The following is a 25,233-nucleotide window of genomic DNA, read 5'->3' as shown; positions in this document are numbered from 1 at the left end:
CTTGAAAGTATACAATCATCTGCTATAGTCAGTCCAAAAATATGATCAAAACAGTTTCTTAGAAAATATTATTTGTGGCTTTTGGACAATCTTTTCTACTTGCTGGAAGAGTTCCTTTGCATGAAATCTATAACATTCTAAATAATTTAAAATTATACTCTTTTAGATCTAACAGTGTGACGTTCATCAATACATTTTATCCAATCCATATTGGTCGTCCAACATATTTTCATTTTCTTATTTTATAACTAGCACCTTAACATTCCAATTTGTGTGTTAACATTAATATGGTCATGGCTATCACTAGGCCTCATTTTATGACTATGTCAATGATCCTTCTGATTTGTATGACAATAAAAATGATTTTGATTTTATTTGATTAATTATGAGGCCTTTAAGAAATAAAATCCACATGTATATGCCATCTTTTGTGCTTTCAATCAAGATATGTACAAAACACCAAAATCTAAGAAAGCCCATGGTTAGCTTCAACAAGGTGAAAATCATAAACAAAATGTTCTATTTCAGATGACATACAGGGTTTGTCCGGAAAGTAATAGGACTGAGTCAATTAAAAAAAATGTATTGAGCAAATCGTTACAATTCTTTAAAAACTTTCAAGATAGGCTCCTTCTGCGTCGATGCAGCGCTGCCAGCGCGATTTCCAAGCATTGAAGGCGTCACAGAAGCCATTCTCCGGAATAGCCTTGAGAGCCGCGGTACAAGCTGCTTATATCTCCTTTGTCGTCTCAAAATGCTTGCCTTTTTAGGCGAGAAAACAAAAAAAGTCTGGGGGGGGCCACATCTGGGCTGTAGGGCGGCTGTGGAAGAGTTGGGATGCCGGCCTTGGTCAGGTAGCTATTCACAAGAAAGACGGTGTGAGCCGCAATTTCTGGTCGCCAGTGAGCACTTTTGGGACCATCTTCGCACACACTTTGCGCATGTTCAAATGCTCCGTCACAATTTCATGAACGACAGATTTCGGTAAATGTAACATCTGGGCAATTAAATGAATACTTAGTCGACAGTCTGAGTTCAAAACTTTGCGCACACGAGTCACATTGTCGGTGTTTGTCGAAGTCGAAGGTCTTCCAGCAAGGTCTTCATCAGCGACCTCTTCCCGGCCCTCCAAAAAGGCCTGGTGCCACCGAAACACACCACTTCTTGCTAAAGCAACATCTGGGTAAGCCTGCTTGATTATATCAAATGTCTCTGCCGCAGATTTACCGAGTTTCACACTGAATCTAATCGTGTACCTCTTCTCTAACGAACGCTGCATTTTCAGCTTGCACCACTCACAAAAACACGTCACTTGAAAATGCCTGTTCTGACTCTTCAGGTGCTCGGAGACAACTGACCAGCCGCTTGTTCGTTAGCTAGGAACACCCTCTACCGAATCCAGTCGTTGCGCGCACGCTCCGAAGTACAGTCTCGGCAAAAGAAAATCAGTCCTATTACTTTCCGGACAAACCCTGTATATTTTTTAAAGCAATTAAAATGTTCTTGCTAGTCAGCAAAACTTTTACATAGAAATGAAATAGAGTAGATTATATTTTGTATTATCAATTAATTACCTTCATAGTAAATACTGTGTTCATAAAAAGCTTTCCTAATTTATATGCAATTTTTAAATGATCAACATATTACAAGATAGTTTAGTAGTTCCACTTGGCTGTTGGCTGATTTGTTTTATATCTTTTTAATGATTGGAATTACTGAATGTGTTATCAGGTATTTAAAAATAGTCTGACTCTTACCACACGAGTTACGAAATCTACCTGTAATGGTTTTCGCTAAACAAATCAAATCCAAGGCTGGAATTGCTGTATACTGCTAAGTAAAGTTTCAAAAACTCTACTGTGTAAACCAGACTCTTTATTTTGTGCCAGTCATTCATATTAGGTGTATTTGAGGATAGTGCTGCGATAACATACAAGTTTACTTATGATTTTTATAAGTTTTTCCTGTGCTTTTATTTCCTACAGAGTACTGAGAAGGATTTTTTCTCAATGTCAACAACTGGCCTCAGGACATGTTGTTGTCCATGCTACAGAGATTCTGTGAATCACCTGTTTACCCATTCACTGCGGCTTTATACTGAGTGAAACCAAGTACAGTCAACATGTGGAACTACTGTACAATAACTGTCTAGGTACAATACATATGTAGTTAACACCTTCACTGCTGGTCTATACTGAGAGAGACTGACTACTCTCACTGTGAATGTGTGATGTAAGGTGTCTGCCGCTGATAACAAATCAAAGGTTTGATAAAACCTGTTCTGAAGTAGTGTTGCAGAGGAGTATTCTCCCAGTGATAATGACTGGCCTAAGGATATTTTGTTGTCCATGCTGAGGAGATTCTGGATGACTCCTGTTGAAGGTTTGATCAAACCTGTCTTGGAGCAGTGATGTAGATATGGAGTTTCCAGAGATGATCTAAAACCCTTATCAGAAACAGCACAATCACGATAAATTAACCCTTAAATAGGGTTTTTATTCAATTCTCAAATAAATCCTGAAATTTGTCCAAAATTTCATAGACCAATTTGGAAGAAAAACAAATCTCTGTAAAGCCTATCTTATTTTGCTAATTCATGACATATTCCAAGGGCATCATCTGGAATCGACAATTCCAGGACAAATTTCAGAATTTATTTGAGAATTGAATAAAAACCCTATTTAAGGGTTAATTTATCGTGATTGTGCTGTTTCTGATAAGGGTTTTAGATTATAATATGTTAGAGAGAGCATGAAGTCTGTCAGGAAGGTAGAAAGAGGAAATCATAAGCATAGCAACCTTAGAGCTCAAAGGTTGAGTGTAACAGTGTTGTTAGGGACATTTCAACCAACAATATATATATAAGTGTTTAAACATTGCATCAAATTGGTAGGAATTTCAAAGTTACTTGTGTATCTGAATGTGTCTTTTGCATTGAGGAAAATCTAAATGTGATATCCGTTCCATCTACAAATATTAGTCTACCAGATAAATAACAGATGCTTAAGCCGAAGAAACATGTTTGTAGCTGTGAAGGTTGTCCAGTGAAATGATAAGGAGTGTCCCCCTAGTGATAATTAGTAGTGTGGAATGTATAATTTGTTTTTAGTATGATAAATAATTAAGAGTAGGTATATGATAAAAATATGTATTAATGATGTAACTTGAATAAAAAGTTTAAAATAGACATTAGTTGTGATAAAAATAATATCATAACAATGTAAATTAAGCTTTAAAAGTATATCAATATTATTATTGAAGTAAGTTCTTAACAATAAAGAAATATATTTCTTTTTAAAATAAAATAAATAATTTAATTAATTATTTTTGCTCCTGGAAAAACATTTCATTTTTACAATTCAGATTCTGGTTGAGAGCATATTGAATCAGTGACAATACACATATCTTGCAGATAAGACTTTTCAATGCCAAGCAGTGTGGTGACTCAAGTGTCAAAATTAGATAGTAGTGATTCACCAAGGGCGTTAACATGATTGGGAAGTTAATTTCAGTTTCTATAAATGATAATATTATTATTTAACTTATTAAGACAAAACTATTTCTATCTCAAAATGAAAGTACTCATTACAATAAAAAAATAACTTTAGTTTTAACTGTAAAAACAATGTGGAAGCTGAATCCAACATCTCGGAAATAAATTACCAGAATTTTATTGTTAAGTAATAATTCTCTTCTAGTACTTGGAGATTATTAACTTTTTTCACACGGATGTTGCTGTTCTGGTGACATCATACATCATGGGCGATTTGACCATACAGCTTCATTGTAGTATCAATTTATTAATATAACTTTTCAATTTAACTATCATGTTTTGCTAAAGCTGTTCTAACGTTGATATCCATAAACCACACATAAAAGGTATATTTATTTTTGACTGTTAAGTTGCATGGAATGTTTGTTACAACTTTGTGAGCAGCTAGCTGATGGCACTGACATAGTTAGTTATTGTTGTGAATGAAGAATGCCATGCAGTGTTTTATTTTGGATTTGTTTCAGTGATTTTTTACTTTTTGATACTTAACAATTGTGTAGCTTATTACAACTAGTAATTTTTATATATAAATATAGTATGATAAGACTTATACCGTTATTTAGTTGTATTTTATATAATACATACTTTTGCAACCCTGTTACTTGTTACTGGTTAATATAAGTTACATCCAATGTTCTTGGAAATAATTCTTGACGGATTAATAACCTAATTGGCACGAGTATTAATTTTTTCTCTCGTAATCTTGGTAGCTGTCGTTCCTGCTGCCGAACAACATCTTGCGCGCCATGATTACAACGTCAAGTGCCTTTAGACTTCTAATTTACTAATCTTCACTTTTTCCGACTAAAGCTGCAATGTCGAGCCAAGATGCTGATACCCACGCTTGTGAGTCGACATCAATGTGAAGGGAAGTCAATTTTAAAGTTTTATAATTATTAAGTTTATATGCAAAATTCCCATAGAACATTGGAACCATTAGGCCCACTCCCATGATATCATTTAGTTCATTATCGCTCTATTTGACAGCAATGTGGCAATACATTATTTTATTTTTAACATCTAGAAGTGGTACTTTTACGTTTATTTCCCACAATCAAACATATAAGTAAACTTTGATAATCGAGTATTCATTACTACAACCTCAACTGTATCCAACCCCATGTGTTTCGTCCATTCGGTACAGAATATATTTGAGTTTTTATCAAAAATGAAAAATGTTTAGTGCATTATAAACATAAGTAAAACCTGATGTAAGAGTTTATTTACACTTGGCAATACCTGTGCTGATATACAACTTAACATATTTTTATATTTCATAATTGTTTTGGTAATCTTATTCTGTTAAAGTTAAAACATAAAAATACAAGTCACTACTATAGGTTTTATTAATAATGCATTAGTTATGTTGTAAAATTTATATTTTGTTAATCATTAGAATAAAATATAATTCATTATGATCTTATACACATTAATTTAAAGAAGACTTGTGTATACATGAATAAAACATTTATATCAGGCATGTAATATAATGTGGATTTTGAAAATGGTTAAGGAATTCTGTTTTTCCTTTGTATGTATGACAGATAGTTTTATTTAAGAAACTTATCAACTTAATTAATTTCAACTCGTGGCAGTCACCATTCTAATTCATACGCATTCAAAATGTTGTCTATGAAAAAGATTTAAAAAATTCATACTCACTAAATTAATTATAGTTATTGAATTTAAGTAGCCAATGTAAAGGAATAACATAAGAACCAGAGTATTAACACTTTTACAATTGCAATTGAATCTTAAACAGTAATCTGATATTTTAAACATTAAAAACATTAAACAAGCAAAAGAAGCTTCTTGTTTCATATTATCTGACAAACTCTTTTAATTGACAGTTATGATAGTATAAAATATGATAAAATATGATAGTATAATAGAATTGATGAAAAGAGGCTTCTTCAACTCAATCATGAAAATAAATTAAACCATATTCAATTTCAAGGCAAGGGCCAGCTGATCATCTCTGAAAGGAGTGTAGGTATCATAGTGAAACCTTATGGTAAGCAGGTGTCTTATGTATAAAGGCAGTTTCATTGTTGTGTACTCAGTTTAATAATGAGACTACAAAGTGAAAATATCAATGTAAAATATAATAAATAAAAAAGCAGCACTTTAGATATCAATTGCCAAGTTTGATATATATATGTCTTCTATTATAACCTAACTGAAGATGGTCTACATCTTTATTAATGATTTTGCTACAAAATTTGAAATAAGTTGTAGTGTGCATTTCACCTTGCTTACAGTCGTAGTAATGACAAGTTACAAGGAATAGCGTAATTTCAACACAAAGAAAATTATTACTAATATTAAGTGAAAAATATTTTAAACATAAATAGGATTTAGCTTAATCAAGTGTACTAAACTGTAGTAGTATTATGATTTAATTCTTGTATAACATAATAATTGAGCTTAAATTATATTCTAGTTTAGTTATTTAATAATTTTTGTAAAAAAATCCATCAGTGTTGACATAATTTCATTAAATAGTCAGTTACTTTTTTAAACTTTAGCAAATCTGTTACAATAATTAAATATTATTAATTGGTAAATTATGTAGATATCTCATACTTTTATAGTATATTTAATTATTATAAAATTTGAGATTATATATATTGATCAAAACTTTTGTTCAAATGAATATTATAGCTATGCTTTACATAATTGATTAAAATATATGTAAGCCAATTACCTTGTAAACTAATACTATACATATGTGGTAGCTAAGCATTAGAGTTTTGTGTAATTTTGTGCTATATGCATCCAATGTCATTTCTTGGCACAGAAAAAAAGACAGGTTTAAAGGGCATTAAGTTTAAAAGGGGTTCAAGATTCCTTATTTGGTTTTAATGTGGGAGCAAACGTTTTTGCACAGTATAATTACGTGCAGAGAAATAAACTGTCACTATGTTGAGTGATAATAAAAGTATCTTTCCTGTTAGTTTTCAAACAATTGCTGATAAAAGAAAGTAAGATATTTTCTTTAGTGAATGGTAACTAACTTTTGGTGTATTGAACATTTAAAGAGAATACTTCCTGTATGGGAGTCCCTTCAAGCAACAAATTTTGTAACAACAAACTTACTATGTTATACCATTTGAAACAATATCAACACTTTTTTACTCGAACAGGAAACATTTCTTGACCTTGGATGTTTGAAATGAACCACCAGTAATTTACAGTTTTCAAAGTCCTACAAAACTCTATCAGGTCTTTCAGAGGAATTTTTACAATCTCTTTCCAAAGTGCCAAAGATTTCAAAGTGATCTCTAGTTAACCCTTTCATTTCCTATGATATATTTATGACCTGGAACCAAACTAGGAATGATTGTCTTACCAAGATAAAAACAATATGAAGGCTATCACATTAAGTTAAACAAACGTCAGTTTAATACCATAATGGTGCCTGGATATCAGTGAAAATGTTTATTGTGTTGTTTCTGTATTGCAAAGAAAGATGCAAAAAGAGAGGATCACAATTTAAAGATTTAGAGTTGATGAAGCAACAACATTTGCCGTCAATTTTTATTTGATAACAAATAACAAATTATTTGGCAACAAATTTCTTTTGGTGCCAAACCCTAAAACTAGTTAAGGATACTTTAAAGATAAACAGAACAATAACTATTGCACTGACTATGACAAAAGTCAAGCATCATAATAAATTAGTTGTTTGTCAAACTTATCACATAAAAATTTCATAGTAGTCATTGGTAGGTTTTTCTGGTGTTGAAACAATATAAAGAGTTCATGTTGAGCTTCTTCGTCACCGACTTTTTTGGATCTCTTCAGAAGAACATGACTCCAGATTCCGGGAGTCAAGTCTGTGACAGCATCAGATACCAGACACTGCACTAAGAGGAAGGTGAACTGGAGTTGAACTGAACATTCACATTGAATCAACCCTTCCCACCATAGCTACATTATGTGTAGTAAACTCGGTTGCTTCACTGTGCTTAGAGATTGTGTCTAAAACATCGTAATGCACTCAGTTGTGTACTTGATGAGACATTGAGAATACCTCTTCACCTACATTACACTATATTTTGTAGTCTAGGTGTCTTTAATGTCAGAATGATATCTTAGATTCTAGATGCTAGATTCAACATTTAAACTTCTTGCACTTTTAAACCTTTATTTTTAATCATAACATTATGTTGAGATTAATCACTTCCAAATGTCTTTAGTTCTTTTGTAAAGTGTATACTTTTTGGTTATTTCATTTATAAAGTACAAAAAGTGTGAGTTTTTTGTAAACAACCAAAAAATGACTGAGAAGTATAAAAAGTGTGTGAATACGTATTAATTATATGTTTAAAATGAGACACCTCTATTATTCTATGAGTAAAAATAAGGTTATAAAAGTGCATTATTCTTATGTGGGCTTATAATCAAGATGGCTACAGTTGAAGCCGGCTCTTAATATTTTTTTTTTAGAGTTTCATGTTTGTAAAAGAGCATAAACACAAATTCTCTATTTATATATTTTTTTTTTTTTTTTGCAATTCCCTAATTTTATAGTACGGTCATGTAAGTCTTTAAAAATATTGGAACTTGAACCAACTTTGGAATGGTCAAATATTTGGAAAGGATAGTAAATCTCTCAGGCTCTACTAGATTGCGTCTAGTAGTTTTCAGCTTATTAAATCTATTCAAATCAAATCAAATCAAATATCCTTTATTTCCATCAGACATGTAACATGCATTGGATTGCGTCATAAATATTTAAAAAAAAACACATGAACAGTTTTGTATCTATAAAATTATTTATTAATCAATTATTAATATTTATATATTATAATTAATCAATTATTAAAACTAATTAATTTTACATCATACAGACTATTTATTTCCAATAAATTCACTGAGGGTGTAGAAACATTTTTCTATTAAAAAAGCCTTCAGTGTTCTCTTAAAGACCATTATATCATTTACATTCTTTAGGTCCACAGGAAGAGAATTATAAAAAATTACGGCATTATAAAAACAGTGATGTTTGAAAAAAAGAGGTTGCATGGGGGGGAATATTTAATTTGTTGCTATTCCTGAGACAGTGTCCGGACTGCGGAATTAGTGACTCGAAAATGCCCCTGGTTTTGCTTAAAAAAAGACCAATGTGTGGTAAATATATATACTTGGAAAAGTAAGCAGATTGAAGTTCTTAAAGTGTGATTTTGCAGGATTCTGATTGACGGATGCCAGCAATAGCTCTCACCGCTTTCTTCTGCAAAAGAAAGACATGGTTTGTTCTGCAATTTTCAAAACCCCAAATTTCAACAGCGTATGAAAGGTAGGGATAAACTAATGCAAAATATGAAGTTAGAAGCACATCGGTGCCCGTGAAAGATGAAAGTCTACGAAGAACAAAAATACCAGCACAGACTTTACGTGCGACATGATTTACATGAAAGGAGAAGCTAAGATTCCTATCGACAATTAGGCCTAAAATCTTGACCATTTGCTCAGAACAAACTCTGTATCGCCAACCCAAACACTCAAAGAGTCATTGCGTCTTGATGAAATTGAAAAATCTAGCAATGTAGTTTTATATCATTATTCACGGCCAAACCATTACTCTGAAACCACTGGACTATTGAATTACACTGAACAAACGTATTTTATCTCCATATTGAAACGACAAGACTCATCAATTACAAGTGATGTGTCGTCAGCAAACAAACACAACAAGCCCCTCGAAAACACAACTGCTGAGGTCATTCACATACAAAATAAAGAGGAAGGGTCCAAGTATGGAGCCCTGTGGCACACCCGTCTTGACAATCTGCTCGTCAGAAAAGCATCTTTTCCTAGTATTTACGTCAACGTATGGAATTTTCCACAACTTGTCTACGCTGACTCAAGAAAGATGACAGCCATTGATTTGCCAAGCCACGCACACCCACTCTGTCAAGCTTTTGCAAAAGAAGTTCATGCGAAACCATGTCAAATGCTTTTCTCAAATCAAAAAAGATACCAGTAGAAAACTGTCCTTCATCAAGAGCTTTAACAACTTTATCCAAGAGAGCAAACATTGCCTTCACAGTTGAGCCTCCCCTTGACAAAGCCAAACTGTTTGTCAAACATAACTTTATTACTCCTCCAGGAAAGCCGTTAACCTTATCAAAACTGCCTTCTCAAACACCTTAGAAAATGTCGATCCAATCGAAATAGGCCTGAAATTATCAAGTTCCTCAACCAGTCCCCTTTTATGTAACGGCTTCACTATAGACAACTTTAAAATGTCAGGAAACAGGCCATTTTCAAACGAAAAATTTATCAAATGAGCAAGTGGCCTAACAAAATACTCCGTACATGATTTAAGAAGCTTCGATGATATATTGTCGAAGCCAGAAGAAGCCTTTGGCTTTTATAGATCTGATGATGTCAGATACTTCCACTTCAGAAACAGGTGAAAAAGAAAAAATGAAGACACCCCTGCACATGATTGTTGTTGAAGAAGAGACACGGATATGGAAGATGAACTTGCATTCGACACATTAATGAAGAAATCATTGAACAAGTTAGAAACGTCCTTCGGATCCCTAATAATGACTCCTTTACTATCCTTGATGGTTCGAGGGATATCTGCCAAAACTCTTGCCTTACCTCTATGCTCGTTCACTATGTCCCACACAGTTCTTAACTTTATTTGAGGAAGTCTGCAGTAAATGTTTAACTTTAGATGACTTAGCTTCCCTCACACTAGCCCTATATTGCCTCTTCAAAGAAAGGTATTGTTTTCTTCTCTCATCAGAAGAACTCAGGTCTTTAGTTTTATAATACCAATGCGCAACCAAATCACGTAGCTCAATTTTGCTCCTGGGTTAAAGACACTTTGGCATTTGGGAGAACGCCCCACGAATCCGAACCCTTTTCTCAGGAAAAGCCTGAATGAAATAAAACTCTATAGAGGACATAAACAAGCTCATCTTATCATCCATTGTTCTAGCTGCGTAAACATCATGCCATGTTTCCCCACCCAGAAGATGTCTAAAAATACGAACATTATCTTCTACAAATGATCGCTTAAGCATAAAACTTAGGGCAATCAGGACTAGATAAATACCTGACATGTGAGATTTGTGCATGGTGATCGGACAGTGCATTTAATCACGACAGAGCAACTGAAAATGTCTTCAGAAAGATCAGTATATACGTGATCAATTAGGGACCGGGAGTTTTTAAATTCCCTCGTAAATGAATTTACTTTATTATTGCTTAAATCGTGAGATGCCATCATGGATAGAAGACTATCTACTTTTTCATGTCAGCAACAGAGAGATTAACATTGAAATCACCCACAACAACAGTTCTAACTTCTGGATTTATAATTTTTTGGAGGCAATCGGATAAACATTCATAAAACATCTCATGTTCTGCACTGACGCTGAAAAAAGGTTTCGGCTTATAAGCGGTAACAACAAGAAGAGGAAACTGTCTGAACTGAAAAAATCGCTGCCGTAAGCTCACACCTACCCTCCTGACAAAATCGGGAGACATCTAAAACATTGTGTTTTATTGAAGGCTTACTAAAAATTGCAAACACCTCCCTTTTGATAAATTTTCCTACAGAAAGCTGTAACACCAGTGTAACCATGCAGTGACAAAACCTCAAACTCAAAATCTCTCTCAGGTGGTGTTCAGATAAACAAATTATATCTACAATTTTCGGTGTCAATAAAAAGTTGAAAATTATCAATCTTGTTATTTATACCCTGAACATTTTGATGAAGAATCTTTACAGTATCAGATGGGCTATCCAGGTGTCCAAGATCTGCCACTGCAGAGTCCCCGAGGGGACCACTCATAAAAAATCTGTGCAAGGGGTCAACACCTTTTCAAAACCCTCAGACTGCTGCAATGCCGCAATGAAAACAGACTCAAAAAGCGTAGCTAGATGAGTTATACCTCTCCTATTGAGGTTCGTCCGTCTCGGGCCAGGTCACGCCTCCCTACAGAGCAGTTAGCCTCCACATAAGTGACTCCAAAGTTACCACACATCATTATAACACATAATTATATTGACTAAACATTTTAATACTCGTTTTTATCCATTTAAATGTGTTTAGTGCATATTAGGTAAATGTAAAAGGACTTGACACAGTTTTCTTGGTGCAGTACAAGTTGCAGTGTCATGCTTTACAATTACTGACTACACAGGGCTTCCTGACACATCACCCTCACTTCAATGTTTTCCACCAGGGTCAGTGATTAACATTGTTTTATCCTAACCTATCGGCTTAGCTTATATTTGAAACCTTCTAAGAACTTGCATTAACAATTAAAATAATTGTTTACTGTATATAAAGCTTTTATTTACAACATAAAAAAATATATAGTAAAGCATATAATGATATTTTAAAATTAAATTATAATTATTTAATACTGTTATATAATAAATACAGTTCATATAATCAATACACAACACTGCATAAAAATTTACAAAAATGCGTAGCTGAATATTTTATTATTTTTCTCAATTTTATAAACATGAAGTAAATCTATTTTATACGCAATAAAATGTGCAAGTCTCCTGCAACCTACAAGATAAACTGAACTAACTATGTTGTGTGAATTATTTGCTAAAGGAAGTCTTATTTCAAAACTGTAATGGTTCCGATTTACTACCTATTGGATTAAGCCATAGCAGTTCTCCTTCTTCTTTGACCCTTTGAGGAGTACTGACATTCTTCAACATCATTGTTTCTTAAGAGTAAGGGAATAGAACCTAATCAAAAACAAAAATAATTAGAAATTTTGTGTTGTTATATTGTAATATATGTAATACAAAATTAAATTTTCTTATCTAGACAAAGTGACTTTTTTACCATTGTAAACAAATGCAGGGTGTACTTTCATCCAGTTTCAATGGGTAATGGTTCATGCAGGTAAAAAGCTCCTCTGTAATTGAAGGTTAGAATCAATCAACTGTTTTTATGTCTATGTTTCTTCCAAACAGTACAAAGTTAAGTTAGATCTGGAAACCAAATCTCTTCCAAATTATTTCAGACCTCTGTTGTACGAGGTTCAGTTTTGATATAAACAAACAAAGTACAAGTGACACTGAAATACTATTTTCAACATAGTCATAATACAAAATTAGGCATATATAGCGATTAACTAGTTTTGAAATTCCAGTATTTTAATATTCTGCTGCCTGATGCTTCAACCAGGTAGTCACACCCTCCCGCAGTTCCATGTCATTATAAAAGCGCTGTGTCAAACCTAACTTCTGTGTAACAATCTCGTGTAACAAACTCCTTGAAATTTTAGAAAAACTAAGTGAGAGTTCAGTTATTGTGAATGGACAGTCTTCTTTAATCTTTTCATCGACTTCAGAGACAATTTCATCTGTCACAATGCTTGGCCGTCCACTTCATTCACCATCGTGCACATTAGTTTGGCCATTTTTAAACCTAATGTACCACTGACGCACTCCACCGTCAGTAATCACATTGTTCACATGAACTTCACAGAGTTGGTGATAAATCTTAATTGGTTTATTGTGCTTAGCCAGCAGTAACCGTATTACCGACCGCACTTCACAACTCGTGGGGTTTTCAATTGCATCATACATATGAAACTGCTGTTGTAAAATAACAAGGAGCAACAGCAACCTCTCACTAGCATGGCTGGATAGAAATGAAATGAAATGAAATATGCCTTTATTCAAGAGGCGGAGTTAGGGCTATTTAGCCCTCTCTACCACTCAACCTCACATAATATACAGATATATATATATATACATATTTACATTTAATGACCTTAAAACTATAACAAATTCCATTTTAAATTTAAATCTAACCAAAATATATACTACTATATAATAATTAAAAATCAAATTTATCAGCTGAATATGTAGAAAATTTTCAAACAAAGATAAATTAAAACTTAAATTAACAATTTACTTTTTAAATAATTTCTTGTTATTGCTACATTCATTCTCTCAAACACACAGCCTAACCACAAGCACGCCACGAGCACCGCCATCCGTCACCCCTACAGCCCAACGGATAGCCACTCAACGGAGAAACACTCAGACATCAAAATGGCCATGATAATCTTGCCCCTAGCGGCTGCAGAGCAAAACTTAATTTACTTTCTGGATAGTCCTCATATTACCTAATTAATTATTCTAAATGCAAAAACATAAAACTTTGTTTCCTGATATTAGCAATCTTATAAAAACCTCATATTTTAATAATTAATTATAGGTGAATTTTTAAGAACCTTGTTTAGTGTAATATTAAACACATGTTTGAATGTAAGTCATGAAAGGGTTCAAACTAGTTTTATAGAAGAGCTATCAGCTGTTGGAGTTCAGTATAATAAAATGTCAGCATCTGCAACATCCCTTTTAATTAAACATCCTTTATGGCTTTAATAGCTTTCCCAATAATAATTTGGTTATTTTATTTTATTCTGATTCTGTTTAGTTCTTTCAACCTATCAGGTTTATAAATGGTAATGAAGCATCTCCAAAAGATCTTTTCATGGCAAGCCTGAATAATGTTTGATAATCTGCAAGTGGCAGCTGGGAGACCACAGGTTCATTTTTTGGGTTCTAGTGTAATACATGGTGATTCTTGTAATCAATTATCCTTTGTCTTGTAGTGGGTGCTGTGGGGACTGTGCTCCAAGATTCGTGGTTTTAGATTGAGTACTAGCTCATCAATTCTTAGACATTTGCTGACGATTTGTAATTGTGTCATCAGACAAATCTGAATCATGTAGGATGGCCTTTAATCTATCTAAGTGCAATAATTCGTCTCTTGTCCCAGCTGGTTAAGTAATTAAGATCAAGGTACAGTTCCAATGTTCATCTTAAGAGAATGTGCATTTATTTTCTAAATGTTTGTCTGTGGATGTGTCATTCATTACCTAAATATAAAGTTCAAGATCGGGTCACAACCAAAGTGGGAGGTGGGACCATTCACTTGTATCTTGATGAAGTAAACACCTTCAAAACCTCAGTAAAATAATAGCACCCCTCTCTCATTCCTTGTTTGTATCATAGTTGTTTGTTTGACAAAGTAATTTTAGGAAAGATGATGTCACTGTATCATTTTTGTTGTTTCCTTGGCGATTATTGCAGTGGCTGAAAGGTGTGCCTACTTGCTTTTCCCACTCTACATAGGGCATCAGTGAACTACCAATATCTAGTTTCACAATACAAGGTAGTATCAGAAAGTTCTCGGATTCACCATTTTTTTTTGGATGCGAATGTACAAGCTAGCGCACTGGTAGCGGTTGCCACAATAGTCGTTAAGACGTTGTGCTGAGTTTCGTTGTTGTGTGGTTAGGATGTCTACAAGTTCTGCTTTGATGTTGTGTGTTATCATTAGATAGTGATTTTTGTGATGGTTGATAAATTTGAGTAACGGGCTTGCATCAAGTTTTGCTTTAAACTTAGGAAATCACCAACAAAAACTTTTGAAATGCTTCAAGAAGCTTGCAACTTTTTTGAACACAAGAAGAACACAGGTTTTTGAGTGGTACACTCATTTCAAGGCTGGCAGAACTTCAATTGAAGGTGATCATCATTCAGGATGGCTTTTCATGAGCAAAACAGATGAAATTGTTGAAAACATTTGGTATCTCATTCATGTACACCATCGTCAGACAATAAATTACTTATGTAGTAGTGTCTGTATTAGATATAGAAGCTGTCAAGAAATGTTAACTAAAAAACCTAGACATGTATTGGGTTGCCACAAAATTTTTGCCTCAGCTTTTGACTGTTGATGTGTGCATTGAAGTCAAAAGACATCTGAAAGTGACCCCACATTGATATCCAGGACCATAACTGATGATGAAAGTTACTTTTATGGTTATGATCCAGAAACAAAACACCAGTCATCAGTGTGGAATGACCAAGACCAAAAAAAGTCAAGACGAGCGAGAAGTGCAACAAAAATAATGCTCGTGGTATTTTTTGACATAAAAGGCATTGTCCATTGTGATTTCGTATTACCTGGTGTTACAGTAAATTCTGATTTTTATTGTGACGTTTTGAGGCGTTCGAGGGAAAATGTGCATTGAAAAAGGCCTGATTTGTTGAAAGACATAAACTGTGCAACAGCCACGACATGAAAACAACACAATTTTTGGCCAAAAACAACATGGCTATCATTCCATATCCTGCCTATGGGCCAGATTTAGCCCCTTGTAATTTTTCTCTCTTCCTAAAGATAAAAATGCATATGAAAGGTCACCCGTTTTGATAGTGTTGAAGATGTACGAAAAAAAACACAAAAAATTCTCAAGAGCTTACGGAATTCACTTTCCAGTCGTGTAAAAAACGCTGGGTTCGTTGTATCAGCTCAAATGGAGTTTATTTCGAAAGATATAACAGCCAATAATAGCCCAGGTAAGAAAAAAAATTAGCAGACCTAGTTTGGGAACTTTCTGATACCACCTCGTAACTTGGTTTGATGCTACTTGGTATGCTTCAAAACACAATTTCCTGTCCTGAACAGGTTCAGTAACCCTCAAGCTCAGAATTTCCTTATTTGGGAAGATGAAGTACCTGGGGGAGAAATTTTCGGCTGGAGAGGGTAACAGTTCAACTGATGGTTTTGAACAATGAAATAAGGAGTCATCAGATATCAATTGCCTGAACGGATTCTGAAATTTCTGGTTGGCATATTTTCAGTTTGTTCATGTTTTAATCAATTGTGACTCTACAAGAATATGAACTGATGAAGATGGCATATTAATATTTCAAACGTCAAACATTTAAGATTTAAGATTTTAAAAATCACTATTAGGATTGTAGAAATGCTCACGAAATTAATTTGTGTCATCTTTGACAAAAAATGTTTGCTAAAATAGGATGAATTGAAATAGGTGCACTGTTATGGTGAAGGATCCAGTCACAAATTTTACAAAATACCTACTGTGTAGTGATATCCTCTATAAGCTGGCTGTCAATGAGTTAAGGTTATAGAAACAAATTAACTAAATTAAATTATAATACAGAGAATAATATTGTTGACCATTTCTGAACTGTGCAAAAAATGAAAAAAAATCTGTAATAGTTTTATATCACAGAATATTTATTTTCTATCCTAAACCACGCATAATCCAGTATTGTTATAGTGTTCCAAGTCATCAAAGAATTATTAATTTTTTGCATGAAGTTGCTGTCCTGGTTTCCTTTCACTGCACTTATAAAAGTGTTTATATTCCCTATGGTACAACATGTGTGTGCATAGTTTAACACAATCTTTATGGTTTGATAACATTTCCAACTTTCTTTACTTTAAATTTGTGTCCTATTTAGAACTATTCTCTTCTTTCATTATAATTTTTACTTGAATTCTATGATTTATACACATTAGAGGTTTAATTTCACTTAAACTTACTTTGTAAATCATTAATAAAAATGTAAGATATCTAGCAAGTTAACAAAAAGGTTGTTTGGAAAGTAAGTTTTGTTTCGTTATGAAAAAACACTAATTAGATTTAAAACCTTTTTATTATATATAAATTAACATTGTATACTTTAGCTAGAACAAAAAAAAAAACAAATAGTTTTTTTATTTTTTTGCCATACCAATATTTATGATATCACTGGTATACAACATGTTCGCTATTGAAGGGACAAAGTAGTGGTGTACGATAACACTCATACTATTAAAGATTGAGTTGCTAGGTAGTCACAGTGTTAACATTGTATACTTTAGCTAGAATTGTACTGTATTTTTTTGCCATAAAAATATTCACTGGTATACAACATGTTCGCTATTGAAGGGACAAAGCAGTGGTGTACGATAACACTCATACTATTAAAGATTGAGTTGCTAGGTAGTCACAGTGTTAACATGTATACTTTAGCTAGAATTGTACTGGTATACAAGAGGTGTTCAATAAAGACTGACAGTAGCGTACATGTAAACAAACAAAGCAAACATATGCAATAAAGTTTTGTGTGTGCGATAAAAACTGGGGAAAAGTGCTACAGATGCAATGAGTGAAAGAACCTGTTCTAGGGGGCATAAAGACTTTAAAAATGGACGGGAATCATGTGAGTTAGAAGTTGGGTCTGGTGCCCTTGTTTCTGCCCTTACCGAAGAAACAATCAACACTGGGGGTGTTATGATTCACACTGACCCTCATTTGACTATTAGACAGCTTGCTATAATGCTCGATATATCAATTGCCAATGTCCATACACTCATGCATGATCATTTGAATATGTCACGTATCTGTGCTTATTGGATACCTTGCCTGTTAACACCAGTTCAGAAAGAAAATCACATTGAAATTTGCCAACTTTGGTTAGAGTGTGTTATGCATGGTGGAAAAATATTATTACTGCTGATGAAAGTTGGATTTACTGTTATGATTCTGCAACAAAACAACAGAGTTGGTGGAAAAAGGTGGACTGACGCCAAACAAACATCGTGCTCAAAGGTCTGCTGCAAAGGCAATGGTGATTACGTTCTTTGATTATCGTGGTATGGTGTACAACGATACTGTACCATAGGGTCAGACAATAATGGAGAGTACTACATTTTAGTATTGAAGTAACTAATCAAAGATCACATCCCAAAAAAGTGGCTAGACCTTGTCGTACGCTGGAAACTGCATCACGACAATGCTCGCTCCCATATTGCCAATACTGTGCTTCAGTTTCTAGCCAAAAAAAGGAATCGAAACTGTGCCACATCTACTCTTCAGCTCTGACTTGGCTCCAAATGACTTTTCTGTATCCTCAGGCCAAAAAGGAGCTCAAAGGCCGGCGTTTTCTAACTGCTACTGCTGCTATTGAGACTTTAGAGGCAATTTTGAAGGTTCTGTCTAAGGAGGGCTTTGAACATGTTTTCAAGGAGTGGCAGAGGCGGTGGAACAAGTGTGTGGCTTTAAACGGCGACTACTTCGAGGGAGATACAAGTGTTAAAGTCTAAACTTTTATATAAAAGGTATTGAAAGAGTACTGTCAGTCTTTATTGAACACCCCTCGTACAACACGTTCATTATCGAAGGGGCAAAGTGTGGTGTCCGATGACACTCATATTATTAAAGATTAAGTCGCTAGTTAGTCAAAGTGTTAATATTGTGTACTTTAGCTAGAGTAGTATTGATATAAAGCTACAACTTCCAGCTATTTTTCTCCATTTTTCTTCTTACAATAAGTGTATAGATATATCCAATTTACTTGCCTAATCAGTGATTGAGTCTTCCAGTGCTCTTGGAAATATATAATTCTTTTACTATTTCATTTAGACATGTCTATAGTATCTGAGAGAATATGACTTAACTGTATCCATGAACTATTTATTTTCTCTGATTGTGCCATTCACTTTTGCAATGAGTTGCAAAAAACCACAACAGGACGAAGTACTGCTTTTCACAGTTGGTGGATTTGTACTTCCTCTGTTATCATTTTTCATCATTTCATCCCTTCCCTTACCAATTATCTCCTCTTAAAATTATTACATCATTATCAATGAAAAATCTTCTCTTCTTATACAACACACAGTTCCTGGTGCAAGTCTGCACCATTTAAACCTTTCTGTTGCCTTCAGTGATTTAAAGCACAGGTTTTGTGTTTGAGGATTTTTAACGATAATCACAATTTTAAAACCTTTTTGAAGATGGGCATTGCCAGATGAATCTATCTCTGATGAGTCTAACATATTTTCCGAACTTGCCTTTTTCTTACCCCACTCCAACAGTTGTAAATAATTGTATAGTAATATTAAAATGTGTTCACCACACTCTCATTTACTCATGCAACCATACAATACATTCTTTAGTGAACTAGGAACACTAACAGTGTTCTGAATAAATTCATTCAAAAAAATGCAGTGTAAATTACTGCCAATATGACCATGAGCTTCTAATCTTTATTTCTGCCCAGAATGGATCAAGATGGCAGCCTGGAGATCAGCTTCAACGAGTGGAGGGACTTTCTCCTGTATGCACCTTCTACAGATATTCATGAACTCATCATCTATTGGAGGCATTCCACAGTAAGTTCTCTCAACTTAATTAATCTTGTATGTATTGTTAGTATAGATTTATTGAGGATCATCTAATAAATAATAAGAAAAACTGTTGCTATTAAAAAACAGTTTAAAAGAGTTTTCTTTTACCATTTTTCTGGCGTTTTTCTAATTTGTGTATACTTTTTGTATAACATTTGTTTGATTTGATTTCAAAGCTACTTTTGCTTCTTAATTTTGTAACTTATTCATTGAATAACCATTTTGTCCCTTGTAGAATCTGTTTAATAGGTCCAAACAAATAAAAAGTCTTTAAGGGGTAAGATCAGATCTATAGAGGGATGTAAAGGATCCCCAGGTTTTGAAGAGTTTCTTGAGTTAACTAACCATGCCTTGTGTATGTGTATGTTGTCATGGCGAGAAATCACACTTTGTTTACAGTTGATGTCATTTCATTCGAATGGCAGGCCTTATTTTTATGCACGTCACTATAAAATAGTGGCTGTTGATAATTCGTTGATTTTCAAGATACTATTAATTACAATAAATAGACCCCATGAATCCCAGACATCCCAGCAGGCCTAGATCTGAGGGAGGCTCCTCTGCCATTATGACTGGTAGGAGGAGGAACATACCAATATTTATGATATCACTGGGGATGGAACGGAAACTGAGAAGAAAGGAAAATATAAATGAGTTGAACCTCTGAGGGTTGTTAAAAGACTAGCTCTTATGGAGAAAGAAGGAGAATTATAAATACATATTGCTATAAAATCATAAGTTATTTATTTTACAAAACGTGTTCGAAAACCGTACACTTTTCTGTGATCGTTTTATGTTATTATCTTACAATGGTACTTAGAGCACTGAAGTAGGAACTGTCAGAGATGAATGAGTGCATTGGGCATAGATTAATACATCTTCAATCAGCAAGTTCACACAACAGACAAGTAACAGTGGTGAATTTCAATATTGACGTACTAATTTCTTTTCAAAGTAGATTTCTTCCTCTGTGCGTATCTGGAGGATTTCACCCTTGTCTGCTTCCAGGAATTATCCTCTACTTGTACAAACATTTCTGTCAGTGTTTAAGTGCAGAAAATTTTTTATGCATTGAATAACTTTGAGTTTTCAATGTTATATATAATAGTTTCTTTTTAAGAGCTCACTGAATAAATGTGTTATTCTTGTGTAAATAAAATAATGTGTAGTTTGTATTAAATGAAATGTCACTAACTGCACTAGACTTGAATATGAACTCAATAATGAACACTCTTTATTAAATACAATAACTTTCAACATACATATTGTACTGTATGTTATGTTTATTTTTTGTCAATAAATTAGTTAACAAATTTCTAAGTCAAGTGTAATTTTTATAACAATTAAGAAATAGAATAGGAATTAAAAAGACAGTTTTTTAAGTTGATAGTAAAATGTTACGAGGATTATCATATCAAAAACACACGGAACATAACCAAACTAAATGCTGAAAAAAAAAAGAATGATAGAAATCACGTATCTTGATTATTGTATTCACAGTAAAAATTATACTGTTAAAGATTAGTTCTTAATCCTAAAAACGTAGTATTCATCATTGTATCTGATCTGTTGGTATCGTTCGCATTTTGGCAGTTATCTGATCGACACCAACAGATCGGATACAGTGATGGATACTATGTTTTTAGGAAAATGTTGATTCTTATTTTACCAATAAAAGGATTATTACCAGTCATAGACTTTAAATTATACATCAGTCGAAAGTATAATTTGTTTTTATTGTTTAGTGGTCTTTAACTTTCTTAAACTCATGTTCCTACTTGCCAATATAGTTTTTCCAAATGTGATTTTTTGTAACTTCTGTAGAGATTTTTGTTTGTAAATAAGTAATTTTGAAAACGGGTAAAATTTTGTCACTTTGCGCTTTTCTCTGTAAACAAAAAATAATTACCACTTTTCTTTCTGAAATCCAATACTTTCTTTTGTGTGTTCACAACTAAATTTCCTACAAATCTTGCTGTTATGGATTTTTTTAAACATCTTATATTTTATTATGATGTGGATACTGTTATGTAATGTGTTTTTTCACATCTCAAATAATAGATTCAATACATGCTGTAAAAAATATTTGTTTACTTCATACTAATGTAGTTATTTAAATTCTCAGACTATTAACAAGAAAAATGATACAACACTTGTATTGGGATGACAAAACCAAAGATATTTATTTCTTTGTAATCTCAAAATACATTTTACACAATTTATAAAGTAAAAGCATTCTTATTTTTTTGGCTGTACCCTATCATAGAGTGGGTCCAATTAATAAGCAATTTGAGAATAAAAAAGAAATATACATACCTGAATTATGCAAATATCTATTACTTAATTATAAGAATATATGGAAATGAACTTAAGATTAATTCCTTCTTTTTTCTAGTTGTTTTTATAAAGTATTCTCATGGTTTTCAAATGTCCATGAGTACCATAACTTAGAATCTGCAATGTTGTGAGACCTGTAACTATGTGCCAAACTTCCCACTGTAATATCTACTATCCCGAGTTTGTTTCATATGCTGCTAATATTGCTTTGTCAAGATTGACAATGATCTCATTGTCTTCATAGGAATAGGAGACATAACTTTCATCCCCTATTTTCTTGTTGACTCGAACTTTGAACATTTTAAACTCGGTTTTATCTAGACATTGTATGTAGCAAGTATGGCATTTTCTTAAAGATTGAAATTTGTCTTGGTTGGCATCATTGCCCTTAATAATAATGTGAAATCCAAGATTCTAGAAACTATCTCTGAGCTGCTCTGAATGTGGCATATCTTGTTTTTTTTTTATCATTCCTGTTACTTGTTTTTCTTTATAGATTAAATTAGTAAATATTTTTTTTCCGTTTGTTTGGATGATATTTTTACTTGACAGTTGGTATCAAACCAATAGCTAATAGAAATCTCCACAAAATATGTGTCAGGTCTTAATTTAATGTGTTGGATGAGGTAAAAGGAATGTTTGAAAGAAGTGATTTTCAAACTCAGAAAATGACGATGACATTAAAACTATGAGTTACGATTGAGAATGTTGAATGAAATCACTGGTGAGTACTCTCCTTCAGAAATGAACTTGTATAAGTTGGTCACCTACTGAACATTGCTGATACTTGTGCTAAAAATCCTTCAAAATGTATCCTTTAAAAAAAATTGGCCAAAGAATTATTAAAAAAAATATTTTTTCTAAATTGTACTTGCTTTTTGATTTACTCATTTTGTTTTGTATTTATTTAAAATGTGGTAAAAATTTATTAATGCTATTCAACTTTACACTTAGACTATTTTCTTATCTTTCATAGCATATGAGAACAAACCTAAAAAGATGTATGTGTGGAAGCTGTATCTAAACTATTTTAAATATATTTTCTTATTCTTATTAAGACTTACCAGGACTTATTTAATCACTGTACTTCAAGGATTATGTACTTATCACTGGGATCAACAACTGTTGTGATGAACTGGTATTATCTCTGCTCCCTAAACATTCCATATATTGTCATTTGAAAAATGATTGGAGCACTATTTGTAATGTAAATAAAACATTTAATATAAATTAATATGATCTAAGGCTTTAAATAAATTAATATAGTTGTACATATTGTCAAGACACTCATAGACTAGAACTTTTATGTTATGCTCTCTTTGTTTGAAAAAGTTCTTTATTGATGATAGATGATTTGAGAATATAACAGGACTGGCATGGGGGGTTGTTATTTTCTGTTCTCTTAAAATATGAAATCCTAAAATGTAAGGTAAAGCATGCAAGAAAGTAAATAATTATATGAAAATAGTGATGGAAACACTGAAATCATAGTTGAAAACAAAAACACAGTCTACAGCAGAAACACAGATCTGAGATACAACATTGTACCCAAGAACCCTAAGTTCTTTCACAAGTCTCCTACTATCCTACTATTTTAATTAATTACCATTGTTAATTTTGTGTGTGAGTTGGCACAAGATATCGTTCAATAACTTAGAATAACTTTAACCTCTAGACAGCCACGCCCATGTTAACATGGACAATTCCACTTTACGTTCAACTGCCACGCCCATGTTATCATGTTACAAACAGCTGATTCTCTACACAGGGCCTGACACCTGTAAGATGATACACACTGGCCTTTAGTTGTACATATTTGAACTGCAGCAAATCCACAGTAGTGTTGTTTAATTGCTACTATACTCCTGACGGTCAAATAAGGAACCATCACAAAAGCACATGGTGACGTTTTACCTGAACGTTAGAAACAGAACGTTTTTATTTTCAAAGCAAATAAGCATTTGGCAAATAAACTCGGCAGTAGCCTGTAACAGCAGCCTTGAAAACTCGGCACTTAAAAAGTTACAATGACTTTAACAGTCCTATAGGCAAAGCTGAAAAACTAAATCGGTGAGACAAACTAAGAAACGTAATGTGTAATACATATTTTATTGAACTAAATATTCTCTTGAAACTTTGTTAATCCCATCTTTTTATACAATATAATTCTGTAATTATGATGTAATAACAGAATATTATTTTTATGAATAATAAGACAAATATTTATTCATATGAATAATATACATAAGAGTATATTGTAGACCTTTTTGTGGTCTAGTTTTCACTGATGTTGAAATGGTGTAAAGACTCAGTTTTGAGCTTTTTTGTATCCGATTTTTTTGGATCTCTTCAGAAGAACATGACTCCAGATTCACGAGTCAAGTCTGTGCCAGTGTCAGATTCTAGATGTTGCACTAAGAGGAAGGTGAACTGGAACTAAACTCTAAGTTCACATACGTGTTGTATCATGCATCACGTTGCACAGTACATTTTGTCCTTTTATGGTTTTGTCTGATTTGTTATATAACTTAATGATATAAATTACTATTCTTTTATTTTTTTTTTACTTTCTTGCTTCGCTTAAACCTTATGTTTCAGGATTTGACGATTGAAGAAGAGGGCAGAGATGGTCCTCAAAATGTTTTATATATATATATATATATATATATATATATTATGTTATTAACTCCACTTATAGGGTTATCTATATATATTAATGTAATTAAAATATGTATTTTAATTACATTAATATATAATTTGTAATTTATTATTATATATATTATATAATACATAATATATAAAATGTAATAGGGTTTACAATGTGTATTGATTAAAATCAACTAAAACCTTGACTCTGAAATTTGTGGGCTTGGTTTCAATTTGAGATTTGGTGGCTCAGTTAAAAACAGACTCGGGTTGTTAAAACCAACAAATTTATATTGGTAACCAATATAAATTTGTTTATAGAGTCAACTTGATAATTGACTCTTACAGTTTAATATAGGAGTATGCTATGGTAAAAATATAGGAATATGAGAATAATTGTGCATTTGTTGTATGTTAAAAGTCTCATATGACAATTTCTGCTTCAAAGACTATGTGATTTACAAGAGATGATTAATGGACATTGACAAATGTATGTTGTCAAGGCTTAGCTCGTTAAGGGTACATAGAGACCTGGAAAGGCAGGGAAACAGTAAATTTGTAAAAAGGTCATGGGAGATCAGTGAGCACTTTGGAAGATGCTATAAGTTGGTGAAAACAGATTAGAAAAATAAACATTCAAAGAATTTTTGAAATATTTTGATTGTTCACTCTTTTAAAGGGTTGCCA

At 33.0% G+C, this 25,233-nt stretch overlaps 1 protein-coding gene and 1 long non-coding RNA gene across 2 annotated transcripts in view; one reads left to right on the top strand and one right to left on the bottom strand.

The window, feature by feature from the left end:
* The window catches only part of LOC124364488 (calcium-binding mitochondrial carrier protein SCaMC-2-A), a 104,270-nt gene that overhangs the window by 19,309 nt on the left and 59,728 nt on the right, over nt 1-25,233 (top strand). The window contains exon 4 of the mRNA XM_046820022.1: nt 19,437-19,548. Coding sequence (XP_046675978.1) covers nt 19,437-19,548 — 112 coding nt within the window. The remainder of the gene's footprint in view (nt 1-19,436; nt 19,549-25,233) is intronic.
* The window catches only part of LOC124364507, a 39,585-nt gene continuing 26,374 nt past the window's right edge, over nt 12,023-25,233 (bottom strand). Inside the window, exons 2-3 of the long non-coding RNA XR_006922620.1 lie at nt 22,965-23,054; nt 12,023-12,296 (exon numbers count right to left, since the gene is read on the bottom strand). This is a non-coding gene — a long non-coding RNA (uncharacterized LOC124364507). The remainder of the gene's footprint in view (nt 12,297-22,964; nt 23,055-25,233) is intronic.

This window comes from Homalodisca vitripennis, chromosome 1 (assembly GCF_021130785.1).
Source record: "Homalodisca vitripennis isolate AUS2020 chromosome 1, UT_GWSS_2.1, whole genome shotgun sequence".
NCBI lineage: Eukaryota > Metazoa > Arthropoda > Insecta > Hemiptera > Cicadellidae > Homalodisca > Homalodisca vitripennis.
The sequence above is the reverse complement of the archived record's forward strand: the minus strand, read 5'-3'. Positions and strand labels throughout refer to the sequence as shown.